At 36.6% G+C, this 17614-nt stretch overlaps 2 protein-coding genes across 2 annotated transcripts; one reads left to right on the plus strand and one right to left on the minus strand.

The window, feature by feature from the left end:
• Positions 1-1815: 1815 nt before the first annotated feature.
• LOC109033636 (interleukin-1 receptor-associated kinase 4) lies at positions 1816-12095 on the minus strand. The gene is made up of 8 exons (XM_072304920.1): positions 11752-12095; positions 10331-10497; positions 8633-8855; positions 6874-7210; positions 6245-6400; positions 5185-5328; positions 4172-4234; positions 1816-2026 (listed from the first exon to the last, which is right to left on the minus strand). Exons 1-8 carry the CDS (start codon positions 11904-11906, stop codon positions 1856-1858), a joined length of 1416 nt encoding a protein of 471 aa, XP_072161021.1. The 5' UTR covers positions 11907-12095; the 3' UTR covers positions 1816-1855.
• A 184-nt stretch (positions 12096-12279) lies between these two features.
• LOC109033730 (DET1- and DDB1-associated protein 1) lies at positions 12280-17230 on the plus strand. The gene is made up of 4 exons (XM_019046480.2): positions 12280-12722; positions 13631-13769; positions 15337-15398; positions 16446-17230. The coding sequence occupies exons 1-4, from the start codon at positions 12720-12722 to the stop codon at positions 16548-16550; spliced, it is 309 nt and encodes a 102-aa protein (XP_018902025.1). The 5' UTR covers positions 12280-12719; the 3' UTR covers positions 16551-17230.
• Positions 17231-17614: the final 384 nt, after the last annotated feature.

Here is a 17614-nt window from a genome sequence, read left to right on the forward strand (position 1 = left end):
CCTGTGTGAATTTTGCCAGACACTGCTGATTATTTAAATTAGACACACTTTGTTTGTTGTTGTCAATTAATTTCCGATGGGCACCTTCTGCCTTTCCAAAATCAAATTATTCATCCTCAATTTTGCAATTATGCTTTTCAAGTTTCAAAGAAAAGAAAAAAGGGGATCATGGATCATCAAATCACTCTCAACTTAAAACTCATCAAGAAAAAAACAATGTGCAACTCTAAAACAATGAACTGATTGTCAAATGTTTTGGCAAAAGCCAGTCGTTCACTTGCGAACAAAATTTAAGGCATTTTTACAAAATTGACTGTAAAGACTTTGATACCTTTTTACATCTGCCATTGAGTTTCTTTTTAATATCACAGAAAATAAGTGTATTCCAATCACTAAACCCCTACCTCTCTCCCAAGAAGCAAAATTTTCAATTGAAAATTGTCAGCTGTATATGAGCAAAACTGCAGAATTATTGGCAGATCAGTAGGTGATCTTCATTCAGGGTATGTATTAAATTACACTACAATATAACATTGATAACAAATATAACCTTTAAGAGCCCCTGTTTATATCACTTTGTAATAATCTCGAAAGGGGTAGAAATAAATGCATAAAATCACTTATGGTCTAAAAATACAAGTAGAAAGATATAATAAAGTAAATAAAAAAAATGTAACAGTAATCAGCAAATTTAGCTAAGGTAGATACACTAGCATAGATGCAATGCAACAGAAATCCCTAGAAATGGGCTTTCAAACAGGGTCTAAAATACAAAAAAAAATTCTAAATGTTCAGGGGAAAAAAAATTATTTTCTAAAATCTTACTCATAAAACAATTTATACAACAGGATGTTTAGAGATCAACTATTGAACCAGATATAAACAAGATTATAAAATATATTATAGGATACATTGACACAGATCAAAAGGAAGTTACCAATGGATACTAATCATTAGTATTTCTGCCATTTATCCAATATTCATTGTAAACACTTACCTAATCTTATTTGGGAGTTTATTTTCAGACTCCCTAAATTGTGTGATTCATTTCCTCTGTGGTATTTTGAGGAGAAAACATGTTTGAAAGCCCATTGCAGGGAAAAGTGGATGATAAAGTTAGAATGAAAATTAAACAAAAACAATAATGGAATGACGATGTTTCATTACATAATATGCGACCGGATCTGTGAAATTACATTTCGAAACAAAAATTTCCTTGATTTTTGCAAACACTTGAATTTTTATTATGGAAGTTTAAGACTGATGTCTCCTGCAATTTGTGTTTGAGATTTTAGAGTCAAACTTGGGCCAAAATTTCCAGTTTCTCTTCCTCCATGCATTTACAAAAAGTTGAAAGATAAAGCGTACATTGCTTTGAGGACTATTACTACTCATTTATTTGTCAATTTCATGCTTTAAGAGTGATTTATTTTTAGTATTAGAGTTTGGTTTGTAGCCGAGTGCTAGAAATTATGTAAAATTTATTTAAAAAACTTACATTTTATTAACAAATTTATACCGAAGCTTCTCGAAGCTTTTTTTAGAAAAAAAAAAGCTTCGAAAAGCTTTGGTATAAATTTGTTAATAAAATGTAAGTATTTTGAAGAAATTTTACATTATTTCTAGCACTTGGCTACAATCCAAACTCCAATATATTCAGTGCTACTACCTTCAGACATTGCATTACAATGTTTGCTGATTTTTATTTTTAGTATTTACATCTTCATATATTTTTTTTTGTGTGTTGCGGAGGAGATTAGAAATCTTTCAAAAATTAAAATTAAGACAATATCTTGTCATATCTACAACAGAGTGTTATTTTCGTTTGAAACAGATTTGTAAGTTCTACCTACTGTCAGCTTATTTTCTTCAGGCGGTCGAGGACTTGTGCCATGTTTGGTCGAGCAGCTTTTTTGTTCTCCAAACAGCTGAGCGCCAGCTCATACAGTGCTGATGCTCGTTCGGGCTCCCACTTGACAGCTTTGTCTAAAATTTCCTCCACCTCTAAGTCTTGGAGATGAGTTATCTGGGGAAGAAAAGGGTCATTAGATAAAAGAAAAAAAAGTCAGGCTACACTTGATTGCTGCTTAATTCTGATGTAAGTTTCATCCTTGATGTTATCTATTCTTAAATGTCATCTCATTTTTTTCTTACACCATGTACTTTGTTATATTTTGGGTGAGAAACAGCCAACTGTGGGCTGATTTTTGAAATTGATAGACAAAGCCATAGACAAAGAAGACAAAAGGGATATGGAGGGATCCTATTGGTGAAAGCATGTGGTTGCAATGGACAAAGGAGGTAATTAATTACTAGACTAACTATTGGCAACCGATGAGAGACCCTACAGTCAGACCATCATTTTCTCCCTTTGTCTATAGGAAGCACCCATTTTAACTGATAGGATTGTTCTATACTCCCTTTGTCTTCTTTTCTAACAATTTCAATAATCAGCACGCTGACGAAAGTTACCATAAAGAAATCAACCTTTCCTCTTTTTGCAATCTTTAAAGTTTCACAATGATTCTTACAATAATTTTGATGAAAACATTCTTACCCACAAGACGAATTTTACTCAACCTTAAAGGCTCTCACTTAACTTTGGGTGGCAGAAATAAATAGATCCCAAAAATGTTTTCTTTTTCATTTTGATTGCTTGTTGCATACATATTAATGGCTAAAGTCGAAAAATGCTTACCTCAAATTGCAAAATAGTAATTTGTTTTATTTTCCTAAAGGAAATCTAACCAGTAACAGTCTTTTAAAATCTTTTACAAATTGTCTTCACTTGTTCCGAAAAAGCCACAAAAAATTGCAAGGAGACATTTTAATTAGTTTTCCTGGAGGCGGACAATATAACAGGAGATTTTTTAATTTTGCGATGGGGCAGGGAATATTTACAGGGTAACAGTGAAACAGTGTAATTCTTCCTGCGTAAAATTTCGTGGAAATAATAAAAAGCTCATCAAAAATCTCTTCTATGGGATGAAAAAGCTAATCAAAAGCTGATGGTCGAGTTGACATAGCAAAGCGAAGCTTGAAGATAAGTTCAGTCAATTAGCAAATCCGCTTTCCCCTTCCTGGCTACATCATCAGAGCACACCAAAAATATTGTTTGAAACTGGTCCTACTTTTGGCATTTTGAAAACGGGGTTACTTTGCCATCAAAGATTTAAAAAATCCAGAAAAAACCTTAGTAGCTCAGTTCACTCCATACTTTCAAAAAATGAATTAGAAAAATATTTTTCCTTTGGAAATGGGCTTGTTGCAAACTTATACTAGAGCTACAATAAGAGTTGTTTATTTATAGAAAATGTCTCAAGAATCACGATGAGCGCATCGGCAAGCTCTGAAATGCACTCCTTACTTCACAATCTGTGTAGGCAATTTGCGCTTTTTTGAGCTTCCTGCTTCAAAAACGATAGTACGGCACAGGTGAACATTTTGTTGGAGGAGTCGTTCCATCCGACCCCTGCCCAATTGGATGCTTCTCAATATTAAACATGACCGATGCCACTCCGCCAAAACACATGCGCCTGGACGAATTCTAACCCAGCGTGTTTACATTCATGATTTCTTCACGTTGATAAAGATTAGCTTTGGTTGATCTTGTGCTCCCAATTGCGATTTGCGTGCGGAAGCGTCGGCTAAGTCGAGTTGATTGAAAAAGCTCCTCGTGTGCCCTTTGTGTTTTTTAAGTTGAAAGTGGGGGTCATCAGAGCATCATTGATCGATGATTGTAAGGGTTTTTGCAAAAAATTACACAATCATCGATGAGTGATGCACCGATGACCCATACTTTCAGTAAAACACTTGCAACGTGTGCAAAGGGCATAATGATATGTTTACCTGTGCGGTAGTATCGTTTTTGAAGCAGGAAGCTCAAAAAAACGCAAATTTCTTACACAGATTGTTAAGTTAGAAGTGCATTTCAGAATTTGCCGATGCGCTCAGTGTGATTTTTGGTACATTTTCTATGAGAAACAACTCATATTTTCGCTCTAACAAAAGTTTGCAACAAGACCATTACACTATAAATGGGAGCAATTGATCTATTGAGACACGCATTTTTTGCATTTAACCATCAACATGTTTTCTTGATTCTTCTCAATAATGATTAATTGAATCAATCAAACTTGAATACTGTCATAAGTATGCATATCATAATTACCAGGTCACAACCATCCCTGTCCTCATCGTATGGGGGTAGACCAGAAAGCAACTCCAATAAAACCTGAAAAATTAAAAAATTAGTTAATGATGAAGACTCAAAACTTCCTGAATCTATTTAATGGATATTATAATAACTTGACTCCATACACAGACAGGACAACAGACAATTAGAGCTGGTGAAACAACTAATATCGGTCAAGGATATAGGGAAATAGCTGTAATTAATTGTGAAGGTACAATATTATTTCTTTTTTTGACAAGGTTATAAACTTGCATCATTTTGGCAGTGGTCAACTTGTTATTGGAAAATATTGAATGATGAAAATTGCCGAAGGCACTTACAGGGTGTCTAGTTTTTTTCTTTTAGGGAAATCCTGATTTGTCCTGATTTTTGACTGCTAAATCCTGATTTTATGACCGATTTTTCCTCAAATCCTGCTGAAATCTGGATTAAATCCTGATTGACCTCAAATCTTGATAGAATCGGGAAAATCGGAAAAATCCTGATACTAGACACCCCGTTCAAGGTGTAGACATACTGTTTTTAAAAATGCTCCATACTGGGGGCTTTTTTCGTATCTCCACACATGGATGGCATTCCTAGGACTATGATCAAAGATATTGAAAAGATTACGCCATACGATGAGTATCTGGGCCATGCTAGTGGAGTGTGGTAGGTTAGGCAGAGCTCCATGATGAGCAAGCAGGGTAAGTAGGGGCTCATGAGTTCACTTCAGTGAGCAAGACTACTATCATGAACGTAAATGGAAAAGTCATTCACACGCTCAGTTTTCACAAAAAACTAATTTTGATTTAAGTTTTTGGCAAAATGTATAAGAAACAAATGTTTGAAAGAAAAATGTACATTAGGTATATACGCAATTCTAATTATTCTTACAAAATTACTGACGGAGGAAGAAGCATTAGTATGAAAAACAATTATGAAACACGTAAATGGTATCCATCCATATGTCTCTCTTCTAACAAACGTTGAAATGATAAAAAACTTACAACACCAAAACTGTAAGTGTCCATTTTGATTGAGATGTCACCTCGAAAAGCTTCTGGTGCCATGTAAGCTGAGGTCCCAATGGCGGTAGTTGTTTGATTTGAAGTGCCTGAACTGATAGATCTGACAAGCCCAAAATCTCCCAACTGAAAAATAGAGAGTAATTCTAAGACTGGCATGGTCATACGGTAAGCTTAAGAATGAATTTTCCCCGCCATAAAAATTCAAAAATCCTGGTCCTGAGATTTAAGAGTAGATCACACATTAATTATCCCAATGAAAATGCTGATGACTGATAGAATGCCTAGACTACATAAAGCAAATTTTAGTTACAAACCAAACCTCGTTTTAATAAATTATGGCAAAAGTCCTATTCAACTGACCATATCTTCGACCATTTAGTTGCAAGTCGTGCAGGGTGTCTACCAAAATTTCATTTTGAATTTTCCTGATAATTCAAATGTAATTTCTTGATTTTTTTGTGCATTTAAATTTTTGTTTGTTTAATTTCACAAACCGACATATTTAATGAATTGAATCAAATGTTTCACTATTGCATGTCCTAAACCGCACGCAGTTGAAAAATGCTAGACGCACTCGAAATTTCTCTAACATCCCCTCCCCCTTAAAGAAATCACAGTTCTTAATTCTCTCTAGTTTTTTCAACCTTTACTGACAGTGGACACCCTGTAGTAAATTTGCCATGGATCTTCAAGCATCCTGCACAAGCCAAGCTCAGTGAACGATGAGGTGTAAAGCGCTAGGTCTGTGTTTTAGAGGGCCTACAGCATGCATCAGAGATCTAAAAATTTCGACAAATCATGACTTGATCGTGACTGGACTAATTGGTAAGGTTATGTTTCTTCAGGGTTGGATTTTTTACTGGTCGCCTAATTGTCACCACAAAGAAAACAGCAAAGGTCCAGCTCTCCAGCACAGACATGTGTTAAGATTCCATGAGGTGAATATTTGGGTATTGAGGGACATTTAAATTGTAGATAGTCCTCTACAGGCTAGTTCTTTGCCTTCAAAAAGAATTCTACTAAGAGTAAGAAAATCTACCTTCGGTATTAACTGAGCATCTAGAAGAATGTTAGCAGATTTGACATCTCTGTGAATTAAAGGTTTGTCGAAGGCAGTGTGCAAATAGTTGATGCCTTCCGCAGTACCGACAGCTATTTGCAATCTTTCATCCGTACCTAAAATTTTACCTTCATCCTGCAAGAAAAACAAAAATGGTAATTAAGACATACTTACGAATCTTAGTTATATAATTATTAAGTAATACTACAAGAAAAGTTTATCGTCATGCTCAAGTCTAAATGCCTTTGAAATTCGATGGATTGGCCTAAGTATGTGAAATGGACAAATTAAAGCAACAAAATTTTGCTTTGTTCGTTACCTACATTTAAATGATTTCTTTGACAGATTAAGACTTTTGCAGCATAAATGTGCATAAGTAAGTCTTTGTGACTTCAGAATCTACATGAGGGTTGCTATATTCATGGCTTAGCACAAGAAATACATCAATGGCTAAATTAAAAATGATCGTTTCTCATTCTTCCTGACAGTTCCAGGTTTTCCCTGGCTGTAGCAACCCTGTAACCTAATGCTATTGCCTACACATGCGCTTTAACTAAATAGTCATCACAAAAACTAAAAACTTAGATTTTAAGTTTCATTGAAGATACCTTTAGAGCAATCTTTTCCTGTAAGCAACCGTTCGGCATAAACTCATACACCAAACATAGCTGGACATCACAACTGTAACCAAGTAGCGGTAGCAGATTTTTATGCCTGTAGCGTTTCAGCGACTGTATTTCATTAAGAAACAAAGCTTGCAGATCGACATCTTCCTGTTCATTGAACTTCTTCACAGCAGCTTTTTTCTCTCCTAAGGCACAAGCGTAAACAGCACCAAAGGCTCCTTCTCCAAGTTTGTTTGCCTCGGAGAAGTTATCTGTAGCTTTCTCCAGTTCTCGGAATTTCAGGACCAGCAAGTCGGATTCAGCTGGGGATAAGCTGCATCTAAGAGATAACAACAAATTGGCATATTAGTTGCATAGAATGGGCATACTTCACAGCCTGAGTAACAGCGCAAGTGAGCGAATATGATTCAAATATTTTGAGACTTCTTGATGACAGGGCGGTCATAGAATTTGGAAAACAAAATTCACTGACAAAGGAAGGTGATCAGTACGAGCCGTTTTTTGAACAACCCCAAGTATCCTCCACTTTACGATTTTTTACACAGTGAGGGTCTGCGTTTCACAGAAAGTATAGTAACTTGATCATTTTTGATCTCTTTTATGGTCTACTACTGGCCTAAATATGGGCTTGAAGGCCAATTTTGATGAAATTTGTGGGGTATGCAGGTTAGCAAATGCCAGAAAGTCCGCATATTTCGCCAAAATTGGCCTTCAGGCCCATTTTTAGGCCAGTATTGGACCCAAAAAGTGACTATAAATAACCGAATTATGATGCATTTTGAAGAATAAAGACCTCCAAGGAGCAAGAAATCGTTGAGTTGGGAAAATTCAGCTGAAGTGGGCCAAAAAACAGCTCTTATTGATACCCTTACTTTAGGTTGAATTCTATGACCTTTTGGGATAGGTACGATGGTTAAAGACCTAATTTGAAATAGTTTTCAGGCAGCGCTTGTTCAAGATGTCTAACACATTTTAAAAAGCAAATAAAGATGATTTAACCATTTTCCACTTTTCAACATCCATATTTTCCCTTGCATTTCCATGACTGTGACAACCCAGTGATAAAACTGGTCAACAAAAATGTGAATATTTGATTCAAAAGTAATAACTAACAGATGACTCAACGGTAAAAAAATGCGAAATTAGAACAAGCTGTCAACTTCAACACTCAGTGTTGCTACACAGCACATAATTGATCTATATATCGAGTTAATTAATTTTTTACATTTATTTGAACTGAGTTTAACAGAAAGGAACCAAGCCACATCAGCTATTGTCAAATTTAACTGGGCAATTTAATTTTTTACGTGATGATGTTTTTGTGGATTCTTTTTAACATTTGAGGGAATTTGCCTTGTACTACGGAGAAAATCCACTGAAATTTGCACGAAAATCCGCACAGCCGTTTTCAAGTAAAAAATTAAAATGCCAAATTGAATCTGGCAATAGCTGATGTGGCTTGGTTCCTTTCTGTTTAACGTGGGCCATTTTTTAGTATAGAAAATCTACAGCTATAGATCTGAAATGGGTTCACCAGGACTACCCACAGAATTTTTTTAAGCCTAAAAATATGAATAAAGTTATTTTTACAATAATAAGACGTAGTTTTCTCCTGAAGAAATATTAAGAAACCGCTTTCAAGAAAGGTGGTATTCTAGTTTCATCATCAATTTGAAGTTCCTTAGGAAGTAGGTTGAGAAAGAGCTTTGACTAAGCTATTCCTGTCGGTCCACAGACTTACCCAACTGCTTCAGTTTCTTGAAGATGAGCCGTTGGGTTCGTATTACAATCATTGAACTCTGGTTTGCGTTCTATGACCGTCTGCTCTGAGTGGCTAGAGTCCGATTCTGTAGAAGTCTCTGGCCGGGGCCCAACGGAGGAATTGTCATGGGCAATAACTCTCATTTCTGAGGAAACGCAGACTGGTGCAGCTGGTCCATCGGTGGGTCTTGCTGCTGGGTTCACTGAAACAATTGACTCACACTGAAGTGACAGGTACTACATGAGGAGGAGAAAAAAATTATTTCCTTTCTTTTCCTTGGCTGACACTACTTTAAGTACTTTAGTAAGTTTCATGAAATATGAATAATATGATTGTTGGTTTTTTTTTTTTTTTTTTTTTTTTTTTTTTTTTTTTTTTTAATATAAGTATTGATATCGAATAGACCTCAGCAGAGAAGTGACTTTGAAAAACCATTCCCTTGCTAAGGAATGATATGAATTAGAAACCCTATCTCCCATTGTGCGGTGTGTCTACAGAGGAACTGACTGTTAAAACATTCAAGAGATAAAAACCTGGCAAAAGCGCAAAGTAAAGAATTGATTGCTGGAATGGTGCAGGGCTGCTTAGGAAAATCCCGAAGAAGTTCCTTTGTGCCATACCGCATTTCTCAATTCAATCAATGATTTTGTAAACTAGAATGCATGTTAGAGAAACCACTGTAAAATAGTAGGTGAGAGGAGAGAATTTTCATTCTTTAGGTCTGTGGTAACTTTTCGTTTTTCAGAGCCAGCTTTTTTCTAGAGTAAAAATATTTGTAAATGAGAAACTTAAAACTGTACAGAATTGTATTTTTTACGAGATGAATTTAAAACATTTCCCGAACAACTAACATATTCCTGCTAGTCTGAACAGGAGAGGAGAGGGAGATTCAGGCACCCCCTCCCACCTCCTCATAAAGACCTACTATTTAGAGCTCCGACCAAATTTTAGCCTAGGGCCCTAAAAATGTTCAGCCCTTAGTTGCAGACTCAAACTCAGGCCGACTTCAGTATGAGGAAAAGAGAAACTTTTAAGCTTACTTCCTCCAAAGCTAATAGACAAAGCTATAAACTTACATATCGATGGTGAAATCAGACCACCTATCTCATTTACAGTGTTTAAAAATCTATGCCCCTATTTCATCTTTCTGAAGGATCAATATCATTTCTTGAGGTTTTCTTCGCACGAAGAAGAAAAGTCATGGAAGTTTTCAAGAATTGATGTTGAGTAGTTTTCCATCTGTACGTATTTCTATCAAACAGATTTATGTGCAGGTGAGAAAAATGGGGTGTTCTTGTCAGTTCTCTAGCCGTAAAAGTGAATGAGAATAATAAAGCGCCAGAGACGTCATCAGAAATGGATGCAGCTACTCGTAGACCACTTGACCTAACTGATGAGCCATGTCCACAGCTCTCCTGCCATACCCGCGGCTCATATATCCCGCATTCAGTTCTGTTTGCTGATTTTAAAATCCCGCTTTTCCAATTCTTCAAAAGGTCACACCCACTTTTACATTGTTTCTTATGCAGCTTTCTGGAGCTCACCCCATATTTCTCACCTGCACATAGTTCTGTTTGATAGAAATACTTCCATTTAAAAACTAAAGTATGACAGGAAGTCTGTAGCAAACCAAGATACGTAGTGTAGTAGTTTCACTGTCTATATATAACAACTTACAACCAATCACTGAGGCAATGTAGTCAGCAGCGCGCAGCAATTCAGCTTTCGTCAATAATTTCAACAGTAACTCCAGGTCAGGTCTTTTCCTTCCCATGGTACCCCACTCTTCGAGGAGAATTTCACTGCAGGATCGTTTCTGCACTAAGCTTGCGTTTTCTATCAACCTTGAAAAAAAAAGTGAAAACTGAGCTAGGTATTGATTTGACTGTATTCCAAGTTATCAAAATGAACCAATGAAAAAAAAGACCCTCTCAGAATCCGATTGGATCAGACAGTCGGCCTCCTGTGGTGTAGTGATTGTAGCGCTGGCCCTATGTCCAAGAGGTCCCGGGTTCGATTCCCGGCCTGGTGATCTGAGTTTGATGGTCTCAGGCAATGGTCACCTGAGGCTAGGGTAATAAGCGTGGGATTAGCCGATAGGCTATTTAAAATTGGTAAAAAAAAAAAAAGACACATTCTTCATGACTTTTTAGGAAATAGTACTTACAGTTCCCAAAAGTTGCATGATTTTGCATTCAGGTTGGCACCTTCCACAGTTAAGGTGATTCATCCTTGGTTCTTGACTTTGTTGAATTTGTAAATGACATATCTCGTCAATTGAGTAAAAAATCTTAGCAGATTTTGACTTTTTGACCAAAAAAGGGCCATAGCCGCCCCCCCCCCCCCCCCTTAAAATGAACATAAAGAGTCATTCTTGACCAAAATTATTGCACGATGCAAAGAAATGATGGATAGAATTCTTCTTGGAAGAAAACGTCACATTTAATACCGAGTTCAATAATACAGTATCAAATCCAACGCTTCTTTTAAAGAAGAATTCTGCCCTCATTCCTCTGAATTGTGCAACTTTTTTGATTTGGAATGATTTTATAGGCTCTTACGCAGGGGCTACTATCTATTTTTGCTAAAAAGTCAAAACCTGCCAAGATTTTTTTTAACCAATGCAACGTACGTAGGTACCCTACGCCATACTAAGAGCCCAGGAAAAATCACCTTATCCGACGTTTCAGTAGTGGAAAAGTGGAATTTTTGGGAAAACAGTAATCAGCTATTCTTTAAGCATTAATTTTGGTTCAAAATAGGGGATGAAAAATCGAATTTTGCAGTAGAAGCTTTCAGTACCTCTGATTTAAGTAAGGAGGTGCAGTTGATCCGATTAATTTGACCAAGAGAAACATTGACTGCGTGAAGTGATACCTGCGACAAATCATCACTCTGTTCCAACTTAATCTTATCCTATCCAAACAATATTTCAAGATTTTCAAGATTTTTTATTTATTTCAAAAATTTAAATTTACAAAAGAAAAACAATATAAAATCACAACAACAGGACAGCTGACAATGTCAGAGCAATTTAGTTTGCGTCAAACTTCATTTAGAATTCTTTAATTTACGCTTCCATTTACAGCTTAGCTTACCTGACATGTTCGGCTGTGAATTTAGGAGTCTCAGCCCCTTCTTGGGGTATAATTTCAATGAGAGATCTCCAAGAGTCTCTTACTTCTAGGATACTAATTAACTCAGTCCTGTTCTGAGGGGGCAAGTGTCGAAGTTCCATATCTGCCGTTGGCATGTTTTTCACCTGGTTTGCGAAGATTTTCCCAAAATCTTCAGTATACAAATGAACGTTCAACTGTCAGGGCACAAAAGCACAAAAAACAAGAAGTCAAGAGAGGAAGATATCATTTTTTTAACTATTTTAGGAAAATAGAAATTAAACTTAATGAACTTAACCTACTTCAATTCTGGCCCTCGCGCGCGAGACGGCCAGCGTGACGTCGAAACGCTGGCGAACGTAAACAAACTCAGTAGCCGTATTCTCATTGGCTGATGGCTGATGTACATCGCTACGTCACAACAAGATCTGAGGAAAGCCAACCAATGGGGCTAAGTTTTCATTGCCTTATCACGACCACCCTCTGATTATCAGAGTCTGTTTGCTCGTCTTACCCTTACCCCAGTTAGTTACCCCATGTTGCGTTTTTCTTGGACAATGTCTGCAATGTCTGCTCGTTGCTCATCATGCAGATATAATTTGAAGCCAATTAATCTAGTAAATTTGTGAGTTCCCGACTTATTCATCGTATCACTCAGTCCGAGCTTAAATCATTGTGAGAACTCGAGAAAATTCGTAATGTCCGAGCACCTCTAAAAGTGTATCTTCTCGTGGTTTCGTGTCAAGCAACGACAACCCCTTGTCTTGGAATCCACGGTGCTTCGTTCACACGTTTTTCCACCCTTGCTAAGTTCGGGGGTACATGCGCCCTGACGTCCTATCCCGCATCTCTCCAACCTTGAACTTTCGTCAACTCTACCCAAATTTGAAGGCAGTGGGTGCAAGCATCTGAATTTCAGCGTGATAAGCAGTTCCCCACTATCAGTCATCATGGTAAGATCAGATTTATGTTTCTCCTTTCGAGCTCCAATCTAGTGGGCTCCAAACTCAGGATGTTTTCTCTCATGAAATCCATTGCAATTTCTTATGGACCAACTTATCTTTCATTCACAGAAGTTTCATGTATATGCTCATATGTATACCTGCTAGTCATTCCATGACTTTTACTTTTGAAACGTAGGGAGGATACGGTAACTCATAGGTAAACTTGATTTTTGTAGAGATTTAATGGATTCTTGCCACTTGCGTTTAGACACGACAAGTTGATTAGCTGTACATTTAATCTGTAGCCATCTGTACTTTTATTCGATGCATACAAAAGTTGTTTGATGGTTTCCATGTAAATAGAAGCATAACCTAATTGCACTTGCAATACAGTGGTAGAGACTAATGTAAATAGAAACTTGCTCTTTTCGTGTGTAAATTTGGGTGGTTGTATGAATCCAAGTGTCTCTAGGTATTGAAATTCTTGTGTCAAGTGAGCCTCGTACACTCATGGAACTGGTGTCAGATAAGTTGGCAGTTGTTTGCTTTCTATTTGCAAGCAGCTGTGTTACTTTCGTACAACAGTATTTGCAGGTAGATCGCAGGTGCCACCGCTATCGTGCGGAGATATATCAATTGGTCTTCTGCGCGTGACAATCAAAAGTACATAACTGCTAACTTACCTGACAGCAGTTCCAATATCAATTCAACACAGATTTTGGATCGGAGGTCCAATCGGATTTTGTCTTAATCAGAACCTCTAGCTTTGTAGAAGGCAATGGCATTCTTGATTTCTAATTTTTAAAGTTTAGTTCAGGTAGTCAAATTGTAACATGTAATTATGATTACATTATTATCATATTGTATGAAATAATAAAATATATTCTCTTATCCATAGACCTCTCTTTTCTTTTCAGTCCGTGGCAGAATTCCTCAAAGGCTTGCCCAGCTACAATGAAACAAACTTTTCACGATACCATGCAGACTCAGCCGGTCGAGCGTCTAACAAAAGGCCATCAATCTACCTCCCGACTAATGACTACCCATCCGAACAAAGTTAGTATAATTATTCAAATTGAAGTATTTTTCCTCCATTAACATATCCTCAGAGTATCAAAGGAATTTATTGTACTCTAAGGAGTTCAAGAAAAATTTAAATCATTAGAACCCACCTATCTATCAGTTAAATGTCCGAAGAGACCAAACTGTTCGGGACTGGTTGGGAACGGAATGGGGAAATGGCAAGGAATTTTTGCAGGATTAAAGAATAGATAATCTCCTTTTAATGTCTCAAAAAACCTCATCTAGAAGTTAAAAAAGTCATTTTATAGTTTGCGCAAACCAATTAGACTGAGTAAAAATTCGGGCAAATCGAGAATTGCAACCACGGATCCCGGCGCGGAGCCACCAGGTCCGCGCTGAGCTCACCGAGGTATTGTTACTATAGTGTCCACGCCTAGCTTTTACCTGGCGGCTTGTCATCAGGGTCTACTGGTAGACGAAAAATTGCCGACCAAATTTTTTATCATTTGAGGATTTTTCCTCTATTTCGACGGATTCAGATTCAGCTTGCAATCCTGGTGAAAAATGTATAAAATAGTAGGTAAGTACAATCATAAGTTATTGTATTACAAAATTTGCGGATTCCTTCAGCGGGTTTTGTGACACAATAACTTATGATCATGCTTACCTACAATTATATATATTTTTAATCAGGATTGCAAGCTGAATCCGAATCCGTCGAAATAGAGGAAAAATTCGCAAATGATAAAAAATTTGGTCGGCAATTTTCCGTCTACCAGTAGACCATGATGAAAAGGGTCCGGCTGCCAGGTAAAGGTAGGCATGGACACAATGGTAACAATACCTCGGTGAGCTTGCCGGGATCCATGGTTGCAATTCTCGGTTCGCCCGAAAATGTCTGAATTTTTACTCGGTCTAATTGGTTTGCACAGACTATAAGGGGAGACAAAGCTAATCAAAATCTGACTAATCATATGCCAGCAGTCAAGTTGACCTTGCAAGGCCATGCTTAAAGTTGAGTTTAGCCAATTTGCATAAACCGTTTCCCTTGCCTACGTCATCAGAGCTCGCCCAAAATATTGTTTCAAATTAGTCCCATTGTTGGCAGTTTCAAAAGGAAGTTTCTTTGCCATTTACCTATGGTTAAAAAAAAATCCCTAAAAAATTCATAGAAGCTAAGTTCACTCCATACTTTCAGAAAATGAGCTTTAAAAAAAGTGAGTGCTTCTGACCCATTACTCATAGCCAAACTGGTCCTCCAGTACTCCGACTTGACCGTAAACTGTCATTCTTGATTTGTCAGAGAAGAAAAACATTTGCTTGGTCTTAAAAGCAGAAAAGCCCTCCCTTATTTTTAAGAGAAAAGAATCAAATAAACATCATCTGGTCGTAGAAGACTCCCAGATCATCTTGCATGAAGTTATGAAGATCCTGGGTTTTCAGACAATTCCTCCTCTGTTCCTACTTTGAATATTGATGGTCAAAATGCGAAACAATGTATGTCTGTTTGCGATGTTGCAGAATTCCTGTCATACTTAATTTTTTCTTGTGAAAACCAGTATTTATTAACATCGTCTGTTATGGTTTGTTTTCTTTCTAGTTATTGTACCAGAGAAGACGAATATCCTCATTCGTTACCTTCACCAACACTGGGAAAAGAAAGTAAGTTAACAGTCAGTTTTTTTATCCGCACATATGAAGGTGTTAGAGTCAGAGAGCTGAATTGCATTGCAATATTGCCAAGTTTCACCTGATATAATTTCTTCATACATTATGCATGCTTGGTTTACATGGAGAATTTCTGAAAATTCCAGTCAGATCACATGAAAATGATCATAAAACATCAACCCTTTTTGGGTAGAAAAAAAAATTGCTAAGTGAATCTTTGCATTGTTGCAATGTAATTGAGCCTTTCTGTCTTCGAGCCCTTCCTAAAGTCTATTTTTTTATTATTTTCACCGATATTAAAATTTATCAGGGTTTCTGGAAGTCTGAATAATGGGTCCAGTATGGGCGCATGGGGGACTGTAATGAAGCTGTTAAGCATTTTAATGAAATTTGCTGACTCAGCCTCAAAATTTCATAAATGACCAAGTTCTTTCTTCGTCTCATCAAATCATTAGTTTGCAGATGAGACCACAAGAAAATTTAGTAGGCGAATTGCAAAACAGAATCGCCCTTCACTTTCTGCACGCTTTTCTTCTAGATTTGATCATTATTCCTCAGCCATGAATGTTGGCATCCTTAATTTTAATTTAAATATAAGTTTCATTGTTATATATTTATACATTCTGCAGAGAATCTTGTTGAACAATACTTCGTAGTATTTTGTATGAACATGGCTCTGTGCAGCTCAAAAGGAACAAAAAAATTCAAGTGGTAACGGAGATTTGGTTTCAACAATTACAGGATGAACTGGGCTGCTAGCCATTTTGTGGTAAGAAAGGTTTGCCCTTGTGAGTTCCTATGATTAATTGGACTGCATTTTGCAATTTGGAACTATAAATTCTGGCTCTCCTGGAAAAACACTTATGTGCATAGAGAAACTAATGGCACATACGTTGTTTTTTAACCGGGCTAGAATTTATAGTTCCGAATTGCAAAATGTAGTCCAATTTAAGTTCTTGAAGTCTTGACATTATTAATTTAACACCATTCGGTGACTTAAAATTCTGAACAGTAGCTAACTATTTGATCCTCTCATTACAGCAAGCCAGTATAAAGAAACGTGACCACTTGAACGTGGACAGCAGTGACGAAGCTTCAGTACGGAAAAAACCCCGACTGGATGTGCGAACTGACATGTCACCATAACTGCTTGTAAAGATTTCGTGTCTAATCTCACAAATTTTACTGTTGATCAGTGAAAAACTGGCAAGTTGTTCGAAGAAAAGTCAATAAGAAAATTCAGTGGACGAATTTCAAAACGGAACCTCCCTTCAATTTCTCTGCATTTTTTCTTTTAGATTTTAACTTTATCAAAGTGATATCTAATTTTAAGCATGTTATTTTAGCCTTTTTTTGCATTCATCATCGATCGGTATTATGGGATGGGGTGAAGTCCAACCAGTATTCACAAAGGGTTGCCACAGTCAGGGATAACTTGGAAATGTCAGGAAAAAAGAGGGAAGTTTCAGGGAAAAATTGTCACGTCGCCTGTATTTACTTTTTAGAATGGGTTTGGTATTTCAAACAACAAATTTCAACAGGTCGTCAAGGAATTTTTATAAATTGTGTCAGGGAGATCAGGGAAATGCTTAGAAAAATTATTTTCCAAATTCTGTGGTAACCGGCATTTATATCACCCTGGAATTCGGGTTACTTGATTTTCTCTTCCGAGTATGACTTTTCTATGCCCACTTGTTTGAATTTAATCTCTTACTTTTTAAGTTAATTTTGTAAATTTTTTAAGTTCTTTTTTTGTGTTATGAATGATATTGCAGATAGTGAAGTGTGTCAAGAATGAAAATATAATATTGTTATAACTGAAATAATTGGTAATTTCTCTTCTTCTGTATTTAAATAGAGCTTATCGATGCTCCAGTTCCTCTTTGTACAAACCAGTTTTTTACGGGAAAGAGTGTGCACTTGGCCTTGTATCTCTGAAGTTCTAATTTATATTTTTAAGAATTTACCATGAAATTCTTTGCATTCATTTACAACCATTAGCACGAAAATGCAGGAAAAATAGTACATCAACCAAAAATTCTCTTCGTCAAGTACAAAGGCGATATGCCGTACTTAATTTACAAAAAATAGTCAGACTAAGCAAATGGTTAATTTGAATGCAATATCAAGTGGACGGGTAGGTATTTTCTTTTGTTATTACAAATAATTTAGAGCAGTAGAGCTTTTTTTCCTGCCTTTTAAATCACTGA

This window comes from Bemisia tabaci, chromosome 10 (genome assembly GCF_918797505.1).
Source record: "Bemisia tabaci chromosome 10, PGI_BMITA_v3".
NCBI classification, from domain to species: domain Eukaryota; kingdom Metazoa; phylum Arthropoda; class Insecta; order Hemiptera; family Aleyrodidae; genus Bemisia; species Bemisia tabaci.